This window comes from Tubulanus polymorphus, chromosome 6 (assembly GCF_964204645.1).
Source record: "Tubulanus polymorphus chromosome 6, tnTubPoly1.2, whole genome shotgun sequence".
NCBI classification, from domain to species: domain Eukaryota; kingdom Metazoa; phylum Nemertea; class Palaeonemertea; order Tubulaniformes; family Tubulanidae; genus Tubulanus; species Tubulanus polymorphus.
This window is the reverse complement of record NC_134030.1, coordinates 6919950-6939059: the sequence shown is the minus strand read 5'-3', so window position 1 is coordinate 6939059 and position 19110 is coordinate 6919950. Positions and strand designations below refer to the sequence as shown.

At 43.1% G+C, this 19110-nt stretch overlaps 3 protein-coding genes across 5 annotated transcripts; 1 reads left to right on the top strand and 2 right to left on the bottom strand.

Annotated features, from left to right (window-relative positions):
- The first annotated feature begins 331 nt into the window (after window positions 1-331).
- On the top strand, window positions 332-11285 carry LOC141907298 (uncharacterized). The gene is made up of 7 exons (XM_074796901.1): window positions 332-615; window positions 1303-3248; window positions 3753-4075; window positions 4520-9160; window positions 9675-9829; window positions 9989-10101; window positions 10199-11285. Exons 2-7 carry the CDS (start codon window positions 1348-1350, stop codon window positions 10347-10349), a joined length of 7284 nt encoding a protein of 2427 aa, XP_074653002.1. The 5' UTR covers window positions 332-615; window positions 1303-1347; the 3' UTR covers window positions 10350-11285.
- A 2106-nt stretch (window positions 11286-13391) lies between these two features.
- On the bottom strand, window positions 13392-16774 carry LOC141907383 (zinc finger protein 511-like). Of its 3 annotated transcripts, none has more exons than XM_074797003.1 (6): window positions 16728-16774; window positions 15090-15310; window positions 14592-14733; window positions 13994-14109; window positions 13713-13904; window positions 13392-13643 (listed from the first exon to the last, which is right to left on the bottom strand). In XM_074797003.1, exons 2-6 carry the CDS (start codon window positions 15302-15304, stop codon window positions 13472-13474), a joined length of 837 nt encoding a protein of 278 aa, XP_074653104.1. In that variant the 5' UTR covers window positions 15305-15310; window positions 16728-16774; the 3' UTR covers window positions 13392-13471. The 3 variants fall into 3 exon arrangements, with proteins under 3 accessions (XP_074653104.1, XP_074653105.1, XP_074653107.1); XM_074797004.1 differs by having other exon boundaries at window positions 16605-16741; XM_074797006.1 differs by lacking the exon at window positions 16728-16774 and adding an exon at window positions 16635-16685.
- Window positions 16775-17624: 850 nt separating this feature from the next.
- LOC141907297 (FMRFamide receptor-like) lies at window positions 17625-18833 on the bottom strand. The gene has a single exon (XM_074796900.1). It carries the CDS (start codon window positions 18831-18833, stop codon window positions 17625-17627), a length of 1209 nt encoding a protein of 402 aa, XP_074653001.1.
- Between the last annotated feature and the right edge of the window lie 277 nt (window positions 18834-19110).

Below are 19110 nucleotides of genomic sequence, written 5' to 3'. Positions count from 1 at the left end.
ACAAGAGTCCAAAAGAGGATACAACGAGGTTGACTACTGTTACAATTGAATTAAACCTAAGCTGGCACTGTTATAAAAGTAAGGAATAACTATTTGTGTTGATTAAATAATATCACATTCTTAAATGAATTTTACAAGCTTATTCCAAAGGATGAAATTCTGGGTATTGATAAGTTCACAATACTCTTTGACATCTTAAATAAACAATGGAACCCAATTACACAATAACACCGTCTGGTGCTGCCACCTGATGTCATAAATTGAAACCATTCCGGAAAAATAGACTGCACGCGCGCATGCGCAGAGATACCGTTGCCATTTTCTAGACGGAGAGCTATGGTTTTAGTGACTAAAGACGGGAATAAATCGTCTCCGAAGTCGTACAAACGATCGAACTAGCGCCGAGAAATCGTCAGCGCCGAATAGAGCGATCGTTTCAGTTCATATCGAATGACAGCTAGCAGTCGTAGACGGCCCAGATGCGCTAGAAATCGACGGCGAACATTCACTTTCGAGACAGGTGTCTGCTAAAAACATTTCCTGGATTTTCGTTTTTTGGAGTTATCTCGGATACGCTAGAAATGACAAACGGCTTGTTTTTCTTATGTGGAATTGGTAATTATTCGATGTATTTAACTGGCAGTTCATGAATTTGTAGACGGTGCTTTGATCTTGTGTCAGAAGTAAAGAGTTTGAATTAATGAATTTTTGGGCTTCAGTTTTCAACACCAATCTCTGCACTAACAGTTAATGACTAATGAGACAAGTAATTAGGCCTTATCTAAAATTTGTTGATACCTCCTGTTAAGTTAATGGTCATAATAAGACCACACTCCTCCAGTCACCTTTGGTTTGAGCTAGGTGGTGCCTAATGTTTAGGGACCTATTTATGGTCAACCTTCCATGGCATAATATCTGTCAAACCTGCCTGCCTCAGCACTGATAAGTTTAATTTGAAACAAAACTGAACAATGTTCCGATCATCGATGAAATGTATTACATTCTTGTAAGCTGATGTTATAGAAATTTTGTAAGCAGATATAGAAGTTTCATAGAAATATTTATGTGGAAAACTGGTTGGCAGCTAATTGGCAATTATTTGTAGAAGTAGTGTTGGAACACCTTACAAGCAATCAAGCGGAAAATGTATAAACAAGTTCGAATTTTGTTTTTCTGAAATTGGACCCAGTTTGTCCCGAATGGCATTGACAAATTCAAAACCTAAAAGACGCCAATATAATCAATTCAAAGTCTTAAGCGATTAGACCTTGTTTTTAATGTTCTCTCATCTTTTCTTTCAAGGTAAATAACTTTACCAATGGAGTAAAAGGAACGAGATGATGTTTCATGATGGATGGGTCTGAAAATAATGACCCAGCAATTGTCATGAGACAAGCTCCTCTGCCGAAGTTCAACAGTTTCTTTCAACAAGATATTCCTGTGCGATGCCACAAAATATCACCCGGCTACCAAAAAGGTAGTATCGATCCGCATTATCACCTGAACGCGCAGTCTATGTTGCCCGGAGGCCACTATGGCTGCGGTCAGCTACAGTTTCCGAATCCGATGAACAGCAGCACCTGTCACAGTCCGGGAGGTAATCAGAACGCCATATGGATGACAGGCACGGCTATAACTCACGTGGCACCGGCAACGCCTCAAATACATCACTATCAAAATCAGAACTTTCCAGTTTCGCCGAAGTACCCGATCGGGCATCTCGGCCATTCGGTCGGCGCCGGCCTTCCGAGTTTGAACGCCGCCGGTGTCGGTCAAGCGAACATCGGCGGCATGTTCACGTCGGGCGCCGCGGCGCTCGACAAGAGTCTGTCACAGGTTCCGCAAATGCCGCACATACCGCCGATACAGACGGTGTTTCAGAGCACGGTGAAACAGTCGCCGCACGGACAGGTGACCGTGCACGGTCAGGCCAGTACGTTCATACCGGCTCATTTACAACAACACCATCAACCGTCGACACAGCATAACGTCAACGTGCTCGTGTCCGTCGATAAAGCGTTGAAGCCGGACGGCAGCGGCGCCGGAGATATCGTTAAAATGGAAGGCGTCGGCGTCGACCCGGCGTTCAACAACAATCGCGGCAGTTCGGAATCGTCGTACGACCACCAGAGCAGCGGGTACGGCAGCGGTTTGGATAATTCGTCGTGCAGCGATTCGCACGTGTTCGTCAATCACGATTCCGTTCTCGGCGCGGTGCCGCATTCTTCGTCCGCGCTGCAGCTGCAGCAGCATCATCACATCGGCGAGCGTTGCATCGTCGATAGTTCGGCGTCGTATAACTTGGCGAACAGCGCGGCGAATAATAACTGTCACCACATCAGCTTACAACAACAACAAACACCGCCGGACATCGTCGCATATAAACAACACATCGGAAATATTCGAACTCATAATAGTAACATCAGCGGCGCCGGTGCTATGCATCATTTTATTCCACATATTCAGAACGCGCACGCGCATTATCCGCTGCAGCAGCAGCAGCTCGCACCGCCGCCCTCGATGTCGCAATTTTCGCCGAATATTTACAGCGCAAATTTCGTTCCCCCTCCGCACTGCCCTCCTCAGTTTAAAAACAACAACAACGCAACAAACTTAATGCAGCCTCAGACTCAGAGAATGCCGGCGGCGCCCGCGACGGCTATTCTATCGCACAGTACTTTCCATAATCCGCAATCTCAACAGCAGCCCTCACATTCCTATAAACAGCCGTTGAATAACAACAGCAACAACGCTGGTGCGATGTGTTCACCTCGCGCAGCTGCATCGTCAATAAACGCCATGACATCGTTTAATAATACGTCGCAGTCGGGAGCGACGTTGCCGCCGTTCGCGTCCCTCGCCGCCGCGACGACCGTCGTTTCGAATTCGGCGACCGCTGCCGCCACGAAACTGAACGGAATCTCGCAGGATTTGATATCGTCGAACTGTAGCGCGTCGGGCGGCGGAATTCCGTTCCAGTTCGCGGCGACGACTAACACGACGACGACTAGTACGGCGTCGATGTGCGTCAGTTATCCGGATACAGCGACGTCGGACTCCTCGTTAAAATCTCAAACAGATGGCGCAACGACAACTTCGTCATCGGGTAGTTATTGTCATTCGGAGCCAGCTACGGTGACCTCGAAGGTCGTGAGCACCGGTGCATCATCGGATGTTAAACCTTCGTCGATACGTGTCCCATTCGGTTGGAAACGCGAAATAGTCCACGGAGCTGTCCAATATTACAGGTAAGATATTCCTGGCTTGATATTTTCCCCGATCTGTTATGAAAGGAACCTTCTAATTGTAGGCTGAAGAACAATCTTGGTCTTAGTTACTTTTTGAACAAATTAATCTGCCCGGTGTTCTCCACAACATGTATTAGAGGGGTAGCCACCCCTTTCATTTTCACATCCACTCCTCTTGCAATGAGATCAGCTACCCCTTGTAAAATATCTGCAGCCCCCACCAGAGTGAATGTCATTATTCTATCAATGTTGATATTTGCTTTGAAATATATTCAGCTAATGTGAAAAATAGATGATTACACTGCCAAGTGAAGCTGAAATTGTCTGTATTTTTGGGGGATCGAAAGCCTTGCTACTTCAGCAGCCACGATGTCAAACACTTAACGATGAATGCAGCCCTTTTGAAATTCGAGCATGGGGAACACTGGGATCCAACAATGTATGTTTTTTGAACTACAATAATTTGTTCTCACTTAAGATTCTCTTCATTCTTCAATTTTCTAGCCCCAGTAATACTTTACTGAAAACGTGTCTGGATATAAGGAATTATATCGTGACTGAAGGAACGTGTAAATGTGGCCTGGAATGTCCACTTGTGATAGAAAAAGTGTTTAACTTCAACGTGAATGTAATATCCGAGCAGTGGACTGCTGATAACGTCTCGTGTCAGGACGACCTGACGAATCTTTGTAATCATAAACGAAAAGTCGCGGCGATGTACGCCCTTCAGAGTAGTGCCAAACTGCAGATGTCGTCGACTGTCGAAAACAACAACGCCGCGTCTACGTCCTCTTCATCTCGAAAGAAAGACAAGAAAAGTAAGAAAGGTTAGATTTTAGATTTGATTTCATAGAATACAACACTCGAACTGGGTGGTTCATCGAAGAAAATTAAATCCGGATTTCCCGTAAATCGGATGAATTTTGTTGGCCCCAAATGATCGGAATTAGGTGGATGCTACCGTAATTAACAAATTTGTCGCAGTCTCTTGCTATACCATAAATCAAATTATTTCTTATTACCGGTAATCTAATCAAAGAGAGTGAAATTAAATCAACAAGTTGAATTAGACTGGTTATGAAATAAGAATATCTGTCTTCTGTCAAAAATTGGAGAGAACACCAAACCAAGCTATAACAACAAAAAATAAACTGCTCAACATTGAGGATTTTGGTTTCGCTGAGGTTTTTGGTGGTTTTGCTCATTAACTCTGAATACTTTAATAAGATTAATAACAGTCTAAAACATGTTTGTTCCTTTTGCTATTTTAGAGAAGAAGAAAAAGCGTAAACACGCGAGTCCATACGACGGTGTTTTAGTGTCTCAGTTGTTAGCTCAGCGTGATAAACAAAAATCCAGTCCATTAACGTCATCGGCGTCTCAACAACCGTCGAACAGTAGCGGCAGCAGCACTAGCACCGCGAGTAGTACCGCTTCGAGCGTGGCGACCGACGCCGATAAACAATCAACCGGTTACATGGATTATCTATTACAACAGACCGAGGCGTTACAAAAACACCTGAAACTCAGTACGGACGAAAGCAATAAGAACTTATGTGATAAAACTGTCGTTAAAACTGCGAAAGACATGAATTCATCGCCGAACGTCATTCGTGTCGATACAGTAATGAGTAACAGTAATCAACCCCAGGTTTTGGACTTTCAACAGCCGCCTGTTCCGCCCGGTTATCCGTTTCCTCCTCTACAACCGACCGCACCGATGTCTCATCTTACCGGCCAGCATCACCAGTTATCGGTGAACTGCTGTACGAATCAGTTCGAAGGCGGGTTTCTGCAGTACGAGCACGCGGGCCCGCCAGCGCCGCGACCCTCGTTCCCGGGGCACGGCGCGATGGTGATGGACGCGCGCGGAATATACGGAGACGTCGCGCAGTGGGACGATCGGCCGGCGAAAAAACGTTGCAAGAAAGATCGAAAAAAGGATAATATCGGTAGTAGTAGTAATAACTTTCCAGCGACGTTGCCGGGCTGTCCGAATGTAGACGTTCGATCGATGTCAACAGAGAAACCAGCGTCGATTGCGATTGATAATTCTATGCAACTGCCTTTCTCAAACCAGCCATTGAAAAAACCAGTACCGAGTACGAGGAATAGTACATCAAGTTTCAGCACCGAACAACAATCATCGGCGGTCGGCTCGTTGATGACGACTACGACCGTAACGATGACGGCCGCGTCGCCGCGAATATCTCCGCTTAAAACGTCGCCATCCGACACGAACGCTTCCACTACCGCTCAACACGCGTCGGTCGCGACCAGCGCCACCTCGCAACAGAGCGGTATCGCCGGTCAGCTGCTGAGAAACTTCGGAATTCAACAAACGTCGAAATCCGAAACCGCGCAATCGAAAGGCGGGCTTCCGAGTATGACGTCATTTTTGAACAGCAACGCGAAACCGAGTTCGGGAGAGTTTCCGGCAAGTACGATGCTGTCGTCGGCTGCGGCGCGTGTTCAAAAATCTGCCGGAACGTCGAAAATCATGAAAACCACGGCCGGCCAAATTAGCGCCCAACCGCAGTTGATGAACACCGGCGCCACGTCGCTGCCTACGATGAAATTCGTTAATCCTCAACCGCATCAACAGGTGCCATCGTCGCACGATCAACTGATGCCGATTAAACCAGTCGTACTACCGCTACAACAGCTCATGCAGCAGCAAGTGCAGCTGCAAGAGCAGCATCAACTACAGTTACAATTACAGAACCAGTTACAGCAGATTCAAACGCAACTTCATCAGCAACTACAACAAGCCACGCCCGTGCAACAGCAACAGCTCATCGGACAGTTACAGTTCCAGCAACATTTACAACAACAACTACACCATCTGCAACAACAGTTGCAGCAACAACACGCGGCTCTTCAACAGCAACTCCAGCTACAACAACAGCTACAACAACAAGAGAACCAGAACTCATTACAACAGCAGCAGCCTGTAACCAGTTGGGCGCAGCAGCAACAACAGCAGAAAATACCGTGCTCTGAGAATCTGGTTGTTAGTACGCCCTCGTTGATCAGTTCGCAACAGAATCCGATACAGATGGTAAAAAATATGATATCGGGCCTCGAGGTTTCGCAGAACAGCGCCGCGTCGACGAATACTTATAGTACACCGCTTGCGAAATCATCTCAACCGGGCGTCGCGAAGGACGTTTCGAAATCGGTGATTAAGACGACCGCGGCGGTCGAGAATAATATCCGCGCGAAACCTAGCAACGAATGCGCTCAAATATACGCCAGTGATACGCATACGATGAACGCGCCTCAGTCGGTGAATATCGTTCCTACGCCGCAACAAGTAGTTCTCAGTACGGGTAACCCGTTGTGTAACCCGATCGGTGGATCTCAAATCCAACAACAATCGACGAGCATCGCCGCCGTCAATTCCGCGTCGTTAACGCCTGATAATATCGGTATTCAACCGCAGTCGAACGCCGGTAATCAGGGTCTAGGACTCGCCGGGATTCCGATGGTCAGTTTGAACAGTCCGATGCCGCCGATGACCGTGCCGGTCGTGAGCGCGGTGACGAACAGCCTGAGTCAGGTGATACCGGCGGTCGGTATCGCGCAGCCCGTTATCAATCACCAACCGGTCGTGCAGCTCATCAACACGCTGGGAATAACGGCCGTTCAAGCGCCCGTGCTGATTCCGAATCACCTGAATCTGTTGAGTCCGTTGATCGCGGACGGTCAGACGGCGAATTCGGTTGCGTTGTTGAATCAACAACTCGCGTTGATGCAGTCGGCGTTGAATCCTACGAATCAACAGATTCAACAACAACTGATCGCGAATCAGCTCGCCGGCGCGAATGCGCTCAGTAATCAACAGCTTATTACGCAACAGTTAGTTCAACAACAGCAGCAGCAGAGCGTAACGGTTACTGCAGACAGCGGCGCCGGTTATACGGACGCCGCTAATCAAACCATCGAATATACGATGGATATGAGCGCGGCAGATGAACCGGCGACCGAACCGGCCGCCGATAAACAATCGGAGACCGGCAGTTCGGTGAGTTCGATATCGTCGATTGAGATTCCGTCTACGACGACGTTGAATAACGCGACGGGCCCGTTAACGAGTCCAGTTGCCGGCGCGACGGCGAACAACAATAACCTCATGGCTGTCGCTTCGTCGAAGGTGAATAAAACGAAACAGAAAAAAGAACGCAATCGCAAGTCATCGACGCCGACAATTGCGACTATGTTACAGCTACAGCAAGCCGCTAATAACGTCACGGCGACTAGCAGCGCGATGAATCCGGTCGCTCAACAGCAGGTCACCGCACCGACACTATCGGCTACAGTTACAAAACCTAAAGATACGACACATCGTCAGCAGCAGCAACAACAGCAGCAGCAGCAGCAGCAGCAGCAGTTGATTTATATGCCCGGAATGACTGGACTGAATCCGCAGATGTTATTACAAGCCGATCAAGCCGGACAGCTAAACTTACACCCGCAGATGAGCATGCTTACGAACGGAATGAATCCCGCTTTGCTGCAGGCGTTGGCGATGCAGCAACAGTTACTGTCTCCGTGGACTAATCTCATAAACAACACCGTAGCGATGACGAACTTACAGAACAATGTCGCCACAACGTCGAGTTTACCGAATAACGTTTCATCCATTCCTTCAACCGATGTTAATATCGTCGGCGCAGCCACTGCTTCTACGACGTGCGCTAGTGAAGTTTCTCCGATCGCCGATTTAACAATTGCGGCAGATGGCGCCGGCATTCCATCATCAACGGCTGAGTCGGATATTCCTGTATCGTCGTCGTCGTCGGCGACGATGCAAACGACCGAAACGACGAACGCGAAATCGAGCAAAACGAAAGCGCGATCTCCGCGTTCGAAACGTCGCGATAAATCGTCGTCTAAAGACCGTAGCAGCGCCGCGGTAGCCAACTGTCCGGCCGTAAGCGGTGGCGCGTCGAAGACTCCGCCGATCAAAGTAAAGTTCAGTAAAACGGCGACAGGTTTCGCGTCGACTATCATCACGTCGAGTTCGGCTTTGAGCGCGATATCCGCATACGCAGCGCCGTTGCCTACTCCTAAAAATCTCACCGACGCCGTGACCGCCGTCGTCAAGGGTAACTGTTTAGAGAGCCCGAATTCGCAGTCGGACCACGCAGCCGTTAAACCGGTGAAGGTGAAAAGTAAAGGTTTTACGAAAAGTAAACTATCGGTGGCGCATTCGTCGGTCGAAGCGTCGCGGTTGGCGACGAGCGTTTCTTCGAACGGCGCCGTTTCGTCGATACCGATCACTCAGCCGCTGTCGGTTAGCGTGCCTGAATCGACGGCGGTCTCGCCCGTTACGCTGAACGATAAAATGCCGATTCTTCAAGTGTCGGAAACGTCGCTTCGATTCGACGATTCGGAAGAGAATTCGCTCGACCGATTCGCGACGCCTGATCAACTGCAGAACAGCGGCAACGACACGACGCAATTCAACTCGGAAGATCAGAGCGACGATACGGGCAAAACGATCGCCTACCAGCAACAGCCGCCGCCGGATTGGTCGAATAACAACTACGACGAAGACGACGACGATGATGACGACGACGATCCCGACAGCGAAGATGACGAGGAGACTGAAGGCGTTGACGACGACGACAATCCATACTCGACTGGCATCGTGCAAACCAGCGAAAACAATGGCGATTTGCGCAATAATAACAACGTGTCACGTAAGAATACGCCCGGCGACCTGATCGCGCCCGTCGCGGCGTTGTATCACCGTATAACGCACGAGAACAGCGACTCGGTGCTGCCGTCTACCGGCAGAGGAATTAAACGACCGCACGACGGTTTTGCTGACGAGTACGAATTCCACGACGAGGATGACGAGTTAGATGAAGATGATGATGACAGTGATCAGTGTATGGATGTTGGTAAGTGTAGTTTGTTCATCCGGCCTCGATGAATTTGAACTTGAACTCAGTATTCATTGCTTCGTATTACGCAACCTTACACACCTGACTACCTCTACAATTTGAGAGTAGTTACTACTCTTTTATCAGCTCATTACCCCAACTCAAAATCAGAATTTTTTCTAGTTCATTTTCCATTAAACTACGACCGGGTATTTTTGATTTCAAATTGTGTTGAAAAATTCTGGTATACCAAGGTAGTCATTCGGGTTTGCACTTACGTACCTGGAAATCGGGGAAAGTCGGGGAATTTTCATTTCTTTGAGAAAAGTCAGGGAATAGTTCGGTAGTTTAGTAAAAAGAAAAGTAAAAATCAGGGAAATTTGCTGAGATGATTAGATTGTGTGTATTATCAAACAGTTTCCATCTGTTTCACGTATTTTCATGAACTAATATCCAAAAGTGCATTTGATGAATTCAAGTGGTTGAACCTTCACTGATGAGTATATGACCAATGAATCTTTTTTTCTCATAGATGATGACTCGGATTGCGGCCGATTGTACTTCCCTCGTAGTTTCAACGTCGGCGATCTAGTTTGGGGACAAATTCGCGGTTTTCCATCGTGGCCCGGTAAACTGGTCGACAAGTCGGATATCAAAGTCAACCATCACAAAACGGAGGAGGGCAAGGTAGGCAATGCAAATGTTTGTCCATTTTTAGCGGGCTATGTTTCACGAGCTGGTCAGACACCCCACGGAGGAACAAAAACATGAATTTTGATAATTAGTAAAATGAAAGAAGATACAATGCTGAAGTTGCTGTTATATTGTTTAATTTTACATTTTCAGTTGTGGGTTCGTTGGTTTGGCGATTACTCATGTACTCAAGTTGAGCCGGATAAATTGAAAACTCTTTCGGAAGGTTTAGAAGCGCATCACAGAGCGCGCAAAAAACATCGCAAGTACGTTGAATTTCAAAGGAAAAATTCTAATTCGTCCATGGAGGATCAAAATTGGCAAATCCAAAATGTGCTAATTTTCTCACTATTTTCACTTTAGAGGGCGCAAGATGAACTCGAACTTGGAAGCTGCGATTCAGGAGGCGATGTTGGAATTAGATAAACAGCCGATGACGGTCGCGGACGGGCGTTTACACGACCACATCAGTAAGAAAGCGAAATTATTCTCGTCGCGAAAAACGAAGCGGTGATTACTTGTAGTAGAACTCGGGCGTTGTGTCTCAGGTGTGTAGCTGATAGTGAATGAATAGTTTGTTGATGAACTAATATTAGAGATTATTAAAAAAAGTCATATCAGAACATTGTGATATATATAAGCAGAAGTAGAGAAGTGGCTGGGTCCGCTGCGTTTTGGTGTATGAATAAATGAATATCCCAGGGAGGGACACGTGCTGCTGTTTACTCTGACAGGGAACACGATAGATTTGGTTCGTGGCGTTAATTACTTGTTTGTTGTTGCACTGTTTGGTGATCATGCGAATAGTTCGTAGTTACAGGAAATCTTGTTAGTATTGTGTATAACGGGCGTATGACGCCTGCGGATTGGCCTCCCAGAGGACCGCGGCGCGCTCTAGTGTCGAAAACGTGAATTTAAAAAAAAAACAGGAATCTGTGCTGTTTAATGTATAAAGGCCACACATCGCGGTAGTTCATGTGATGTGAAACGTGCCTCGATGAATCTTTCATGCCCATATTCGAAGAAAAAATAACTCAGTAAAACCCTCTTATAATCCGGGGGCCTGTTGCTCGAAAGTTGGTGAGAGCTAACCAGTGGATAGTTGACATAGTGGCGACTAAAAGTTCATTGTTACTATAGTACTTATCCGCCGGTTATCTTGAAACCAACTAGTGAGCAACCGGATCGTTTAGCGTAAAGGATTTAGCAAAAATCCGATTGAAAAAAAGTGCATTCTGTGCATATTTGAATGCACATCGGTGGATCTGAAATGATATCCGGATTATGAGCCGGTTTTACTCTCTCGTTCTTGTTACTTGTAAAAAAAAACGTTCAAGTTCATTCGTGTTCTGTCGCCGCGCGCTAGCATAACGACGTTAAATATTTTTACGGAGGCATTGTTAAGTTTATCGAACTGTGATTGGTTGAATTCTAGTCATGGAATTATAATAACTATATATGTAATATAAATCCGAATATATATGTATATATATATATATTAACATATATGTATGTTTATGTATACATATACATATATATATATATATGAATATGTATATATATATATATGTATATGTATATGTATATGTATATGTATATGTATATGTATATGTATATGTATATGTATATGTATATGTATATGTATATGTATATGTATATGTATATGTATATGTATATGTATATGTATATGTATATGTATATGTATATGTATATGTATATGTATATGTATATGTATATATATATATATATATATATATATATATATATATATATATATATGTATACATATGTACTGTGTATTAGTAGTGGTTAAGCTAGGATTGCTATTATCATTCTCCCTTCTTCAAATCGTTTTAGCCAAAATGTTTTTTATTCTCCTTTTCACTCCAGCAGAAACTCATCTATTTAGATTCTTTTTTCTTGGTTGAATACAGTTTCGAGGCTCTTTTTATATCGAAATAGAAAAGAAAAGCATCATCGACAAACCCTCATAACCATTAGTTCCTCAAAATTTTAAACGCCCAGGCTTCAACTAGGACATTTTTAATCGTAAATGAAATTGACTGTTATTGCCGGATAAGTTTGCTTTTCAAATGGATGCAGCAAAAGAACTCGTCTTACTCGTAACCTGTTGGGCATTTTATCATATATGCATTCTGACAACTTTACTTTTATCATTTATCCATGGCCATTTGGGATCTACCCAATCGATGACATGAGTATACGATATCAGTTGCCATTTCTTTTCAACGGTGCTTTATTTTATCAGTGTCTCTTCAAAACAAAAATTAACCAAAAAAAACAAATGATTATTTAGATTATTTTCCAGTATTTATCCAAAGGAAGAACATAATTTTATTCTCTAAGAATCTATGGCAACTCAAATGATTGATATTATAAAAATATATATTTCTACATGTACTTTTGATTAAAGTAGTTTAGTTGCTGAAGAGATGTTTTCTTTAGTATTCAAACAGTGAAAGGTTAGAGATGGATAAATAACAATCAGAAAGGGACCTTCAATTATATTTATTATAATTTCTCCTCTCAAACTAAATTGTAATCATACATGCCAATACAATTTTCTTCATTTTCATTTTGAATATATATTAAATCTGTGCTGTTTTTCTCCTCGATAAAGAGTTTAATTTATTTCATGTGCCGAGTACTTGTATTTCGAGAAGGACAAGTTTTAAAGTTTGTTTCATAAGCTACAACGTGCACGAATCCTTGTGAAGCCGATTTGATGTACGATGTCTAATGATGAATTATCATTTCTTGAATCTGCTGTTTTCTTTGCTTGCTATGTATTTGTACATTTGCCTAATGTTGTGCTTTCTTCATGTTATTAAATGTTCTCATGTATCTCACTAAAAAGATAAGCTCTTATTAGTTCAATTCACAATTGGATCAGAGGATTTCCTATCAGGGTTGTGGCAAGCAGTCCAATAGTTTCCATCAGACTGAAAGATGGTAGCCAATGTATCGAGATCTTGGTTCACTTATGCCCAAGCCTTACTACTTCAAACAATGAGGTTTCATTGTACAGTTGAATTTGTTTGTTGTTTGGATAAGTCATCACATTTACTTAAAATTTGATTTTATGGAGCGCCACCTAATGAGTTTTCTACTAACCGATAAGGCTCATATATGTAAAATTGGGCTTTTTAGGTAGCACAGGTGCTCTTAAACGCATCTAAGAACTCTGGAAACCCACCATCAGCAGTTTTTAAATTTATGTCCAGCTTAATAGGTGGGGTCATATATGACCCGCAGGGCATCTCAGGGTTAAGTAGTCACTATTTTGAGTCAAATATAGCCAATTCAGTTCATTAAGTACAAATCATTATTTCGATAAGTCGTTAACACGATGATAATCCCAGCTATGAAGACTTTAACAGTTTCAACTTCCTGTGGTCAGCTGCAATGTAAAAGGCATCGATATGCTTGAAAGCGTCTCCAAATGACTGATTTGAACCAATGAAAATAGCCAAAAAATCAGCAAAAAGCCATGAATGTGAGAGAATAAAACATGAATTAAAAGAATATTCCTTTATTTGCCTAAATCTAAAACAAATTGTATCAGACCAAAGCAGCATTTACTGAAGGACCAATGATTTGATTGAAGCTTGTATCTCATAAAGTGTCCATTGTTTTAGCAATATCACTGAAATCGATATCCTCGATGTTTTTCTTAGTTTCCTCATTCGGTGCTGCTGTCTGGTGCCAATGTTTTCTGCCTTTTTTCTTCGGAGGTCTTTGAAATCCACGACGCACTCCTTGCCCAAAACAGATTGTTTTCGGAACGCTTTAAAATAAAATGACTAGTCTTAGAAAATCATTTCAACTCTTGCTGTATATACGATTAGTCATTTACCTGTAGGAAAATTTGAATTTCGAAGGAGAAGTTTTGACTGTTTGATCTACGACCATATGATCGTAACTGTTGTTTTTCAGTCTCTGATCTATAGATGCTTCGGGCTGTGTCTCGACGGTGTCCATTTTGTCTGGTCCAACGGGATCGGGCGCGGTCATTTTCGGTGAAATTTTCCTCTTACTTTTCGATTTTCTGAAATGTATAAAAACCGCCCAAACCTGAATAAAAACACGTATATAAAACAAAATAATTTATAGGGAGCAAAAATATATTTTCAATACCGTCGTCCTTTGTCGAATCTGAAATTGACTGGATACTTATGAGCATCAATCAGGTGTTGTTTCCTTTCTGCAGGTGTAGCAAACTTTGATTGGCACGCCTCCAATAGACATTCATACTAGACAAGATATACAAATATTAATTTAGTTAACCTAAACCTCCGATTATCTGGACCATTCGTACTATGGTGAAGCCTTTATTATATAAACTTCAGAGCTAATACTTCATTATATCCGGCATGAAATGAAGTTGGGACAAAAATCAATTCGGGTTTATTCGGGATATTGTTATTTCCTAGTTTGTTATTATGAGGTACCACTATATTAGAGTAACTGAGGAGCCATGCCTTGTGTTAAATCAATAAACATGACGAATGATTAACCCGAAATTATTAGAAATACAAGCTTTTGCTACTAATGCATAGTAGCCTCCTCATTTTGCGTTATCATTCACCACTTCCGCCCATTTACAGTACCTGAAGCTACTACGTATTTCTTATAAAATCAAGTAAACATACACAGTACTACTAGTTTTCGAGTTCATTGAATTGCACTGTTTTTATTTAACTTGGCGAAGATCATTTTAGAAAAGGCCACACACCATGTTTTGCTTAGCTGCTAAAAGCGGGAACATTGAATCGTGCCATTCCGCGATGTGAATATTAACTAGGTGACTCGTAGGAAACGACCTCTTGCACTGGGAACACGTGTGTCGGTGGTTGTTGTTATAATGACATTCGTACCTTAAAATAAAAAGAAAACATGATAAACTCAAAACATTTACTGCGGAACTGATTGAAGAGCAGGGTAGATTTAAGGGGTGGTCTCGGAGGTCCGGACCCCTACCTTTCCTTTGAGGTTGCCCTTTTCGTCAAGACAGATTGTTACAACCTGCAAATCTGATGCTCATGCTTTCGGAATTTGCATCTTCCAGGGTGTATTTGTTCAGAAATATATCAACTCCGAGAGTGGGACCCCGCTAGTGGCATTTGAAATGGCCATTTTATCCTAGAAATGCATTTTCTTTCTTTTCAACCCCCCTTACAATTATCCTGGATCCCCCACTCTGTAAGAGGTGATTAAACGTGCCTTCTCTTACCCGATAATAGTGTCAAAGGTTGCCACGCATCCTTTTATCGCGCAGGGAAACCGTTCAAACTTTTTTTCATCAACATCTTTGAAATCCTCATCGGTCAAAATAATCTGTTTCAATTCCAAACTGCATTTGATGTTACCCTCTTCGAAAAATTCGTGTTCAATCGGCACTCGTCGTTTTGTTGGTTTCCAGCACCACGGTAACGCCTCAACCGTCATAATTACCTGAAACATTTCAAAACTTATCAGATATTACTGCAGCTAAGGTCACCCTTCCACTGCGTGGCGCTAGTAGGCTAAAGTCTATCCCAGTGGTTATGATCGCGGTGCATCAAACAGTTCATATCATCGCAGATCTGGAACCCTGTGGTTTCTATGTGCTCAACCCTGCAAGTAACTGAGGTCAGGCAACTACTACATTCAAGAGTGAATAATACTAAAGTTTTCACATCCTGGTCATTCACTTCTCTTTATTCCTCTAGATTTGGTTTTTTCTTGTATATTCTCAAAGAACACCGATTACTTAAAATGTATTTAAGCATGGAATTTCGAGGATTAATTTCTTATTTTGTGCACTTAACAAAGCTAGACATGCGCAAATATGTTAACAAATGACTATTTGTGGATTTGATTATCATCTCATGAGTCGTACGTTCTGTGTTGCTATTTTGCTTACACACCGTCCAAATATAATGTTTCAACTTGAAAATTAGTTCTGACACTTTCTAATGTAAACATTGACTTTGGTATCCTCGGAAAATATTCACTCTTGAATGCAACAAGACTTCAAACTAATTTTTCCTTGCTAATTTCTTCATTTTCTTAGTGTTAAGCTTCGAAAAGTTTTGCTCTTTATTCACTCTTGCCTGTAACTATATAGTAACAAGCAGCTGAGGTCCAGCGAGTCAGTGATGCTCATGGTGAGTTTGACCACTTACAGCTGTCAGTATCAATTAAATTGTTGTTGATACTGGCTCTTTGAGAGTGGAAATGCCGCGATCATAACCACTGGGATAGACTTTAGTGTTAGGCCTACTGTTTATAAAGAATAGTGTTATGGTTAGGTGCACAGGGACCTGACAAAAAGTTTTAGACCCCAGTATCCTAGATTCTATGTATAAAAATACTTTTTATATATAGTACCTAGGATACTGGGGTCTAAAAATTTCTGTGTCAGGTCCCTGTGGTGGTTATAGGCACATTGCCATTTGGGAAACCTGCGGCTAAACTGCAGTGGCTCCATTTCAGCTTACAATTAAAAGATGCCTGGAAACTGGATCTGGGTGGACGGGTCGGGAAAACCTCATGATGACTGCATGAGTTGAGAGGCACAACATGACATGTAATCTGATGATTCACGATGTCGATGTCGTGACACTGACTGACACTGACATAGTCTAAGCCGTCGTTCTATGTTGGGAACCGGTAACAACGACTGGTATTCAGACTATGTAGTGACGACAGCGATGACGTGAAACTCAAAATTCCAAACTGGACAACTTTATCTTGGGCTTCTTACTTTACACTTTGAAACGAAAAAACTGGGCACCTAAACTGCACTTTTTACTCTTTTGAAACAATCCAGGCGTATGATATTTTGCACTACTTTCTATTTATTTTATTCATTTATTTATTTGTTTACCCGATACAGTCTCAACGACCTTGAGTGAAACCAAAAATTTCCTGGGTTGCCGCGGCAAATCATGCCTCGCGTGCCATTACATTCCATGGCGATGGAAAAGGGCGACTCCACACGTAGTTGATGCGTGTAAAAGGCCAATCGATGTTTACGGTGGCCTGCATCTAAAACCGCATTAAATTTGATACCGTGAGTGAAAAATAGGTACGTCGATCACCAAGTTTGATCATGGACATATAATCTAGATCTAGTTTATACGTCCATGGACTTACCATCACTACGGAAGGACTGACACTGGGGATGGTGCCATTTATTGCGGCACGATGGCCTAGATTCACCAGTGCCGATGGATTTCGTCGAGGATGATGAAATAAAGTTTCATTTATAGATTGTTCAAATTCTTATTTGGAATTTTTTCTGGTCCGGATTCACCAGTGCCGCGGTCGGGACGAAGTTTTTGAAAATGGATTTCGGACGTTATCTATTTCTCATACCAGTTCCAACGATTACGATCAACAAAAAATTTCCTGAGACGAATCATAATCATTATGGGGCGAATCGAACACAATACATTCGATGCAAGCGTTCCCTCCCAGTCCAAGGTACGAGGTACGTAAATGGTACTAACAAAAGTTCCCGGTAGTGTCTCTCTATTCTACCCCATCAATGCAAAAGACGTTAAAGAAATGATTTGTAGTTCCATCGGTAGTGGCTAGTTGATACAGTGCAAACTAATTACTATCTGATATTAGATCCTATTGACCAATTTCTTGAATTTGCAAAATGACATTTCATTTTTATTCTGTCCGACGAATGTACTCGGGCAGGCCTGTAGTTCAATTGTGGATACCTCTGAGATGATGGCATACTCAACCTATGGATACGTAACTAAATCGTTATCTAATGACGACGACGGAAAATTAGACGATAGAGAGTCTGTCTGAAACTTCGTCTAGCCGCGCAGTAGATGAAGAAATTAACGGCGCAATTAGCGATGTGGAGAGTGGAACTTGTTCCTATAGTGTAAGCAGTATACCTCACACCGTCCAACACATTAGTGTACAACTTTACAAACCTCAGAATAGCATTGATGAAATCCGACGTTTTAGAGACCATGAAGACGATACATACGCAGACCAAAGTAAACGTGAGGTTAGCGTCGTTTTTCGATTGTTTCGACGAGTCATCCTTTGTGGACATGCTCTTACGCACGATTCTGGCTTTGTTTAACGATTTTATGAGTAAAACGTTCAGAACAAATATCATTATTGACGGAATGATCGAGACGATAGGCATGTGAATGAACGTCGAGTAAAATTTGTATTTTAAACTCTTAACGAAACTCGTCGATCTCAAAACCCAGTTGTCCATTCCGGTACAAGCGTGTATGTAATATTTGGTGTAATAACGAAACTGTCGGGGTATGTACATGCCTGTAATTATTACCGTCAGAACTATCGTGGTTATGTAGGCTCTGGTCAACGTGCTGAGTCTTTGCGCTCGTAGAGGATGACAAACTGCTATATACCGATCAACGGCGATTACTATCAGTATCCACGTACCCAATGCCCCGAAATAAAACTTAGCATCTTGGGTGTAGGCGAACAGTTTCATCATACGGTGGTTAGGTTCGTATGTTTTATCCAACAAGAGCGTGCGAGTGTAGAGAATATAGTGAAAATCGAAAATGATTACCGACGCACACACGAGCCAGTCGACAACGGCTAGATATTTCAAATAGAAGATACTGGTGCCGCGAGATTTGTCTTTGTAAAGAACTAGAAACGACAGCGTGTTACCGACAACTCCTACTACAGCGATTGCGAATTTGATATAGGCTACCGCTTGACGATACGCATTTTCAGGAATCGGTTTGAAATCGGCGGGATGCCTCACTCTGCAAGCCGGGTGTGTCACAAATTCCCGACTTGCTGGTTCGGTTCGGATCGTTGCGTTGGAGGAGGTAGCGTTGATACGAGGTGTCCAAGTGCTATCTTCGGTTGAATTAGCCGCAGGGTCATCACTCTCTATCGCTGTCGATTTCCCGACGCTGCAGGTCGTCTCCAGTGGTAATAATAGTGCTATGAAAAATACTCGAATTGCTGCCATCATCATTACTGAAGTGTTCGCGACTTATTTTTTTTGAGAAATGAGGGTTGCAAAATAAATACGTTATTCAGAGATCGATGCCGTAATCGGTTGGGTGCGATATTGATTTCAGGAGAATTATCAACGACCGTCGTGCTGACAAACGATTATCGGAGGACCCCTGCAAACACAGTTCAATTTCAGAATCTACACGAACACAGGGTACGTTATCTTGTTAAAAATCTATTTCTATTTTATTTTTACGAACTTTTGATACAACATCAAACAGACACCAGTT

Excerpts from the sequence above, each read along its gene's own strand:
- LOC141907298 (XM_074796901.1), top strand. The coding sequence starts at position 1,348 with ATGATGGATGGGTCTGAAAATAATGACCCAGCAATTGTCATGAGACAA. Across the intron at positions 3,249-3,752 it reads GGAGCTGTCCAATATTACAG|CCCCAGTAATACTTTACTGA; the intron begins GTAAGATATTCC and ends TCAATTTTCTAG. Across the intron at positions 10,102-10,198 it reads GCGCGCAAAAAACATCGCAA|AGGGCGCAAGATGAACTCGA; the intron begins GTACGTTGAATT and ends TTTTCACTTTAG.
- LOC141907383 (XM_074797003.1), bottom strand. The coding sequence starts at position 15,304 with ATGACGGTTGAGGCGTTACCGTGGTGCTGGAAACCAACAAAACGACGA. Across the intron at positions 14,110-14,591 it reads TAGCAGCTAAGCAAAACATG|TATGAATGTCTATTGGAGGC; the intron begins GTGTGTGGCCTT and ends TATCTTGTCTAG. Across the intron at positions 13,644-13,712 it reads AAATTCAAATTTTCCTACAG|CGTTCCGAAAACAATCTGTT; the intron begins GTAAATGACTAA and ends TTTATTTTAAAG.
- LOC141907297 (XM_074796900.1), bottom strand. The coding sequence starts at position 18,833 with ATGGCAGCAATTCGAGTATTTTTCATAGCACTATTATTACCACTGGAG.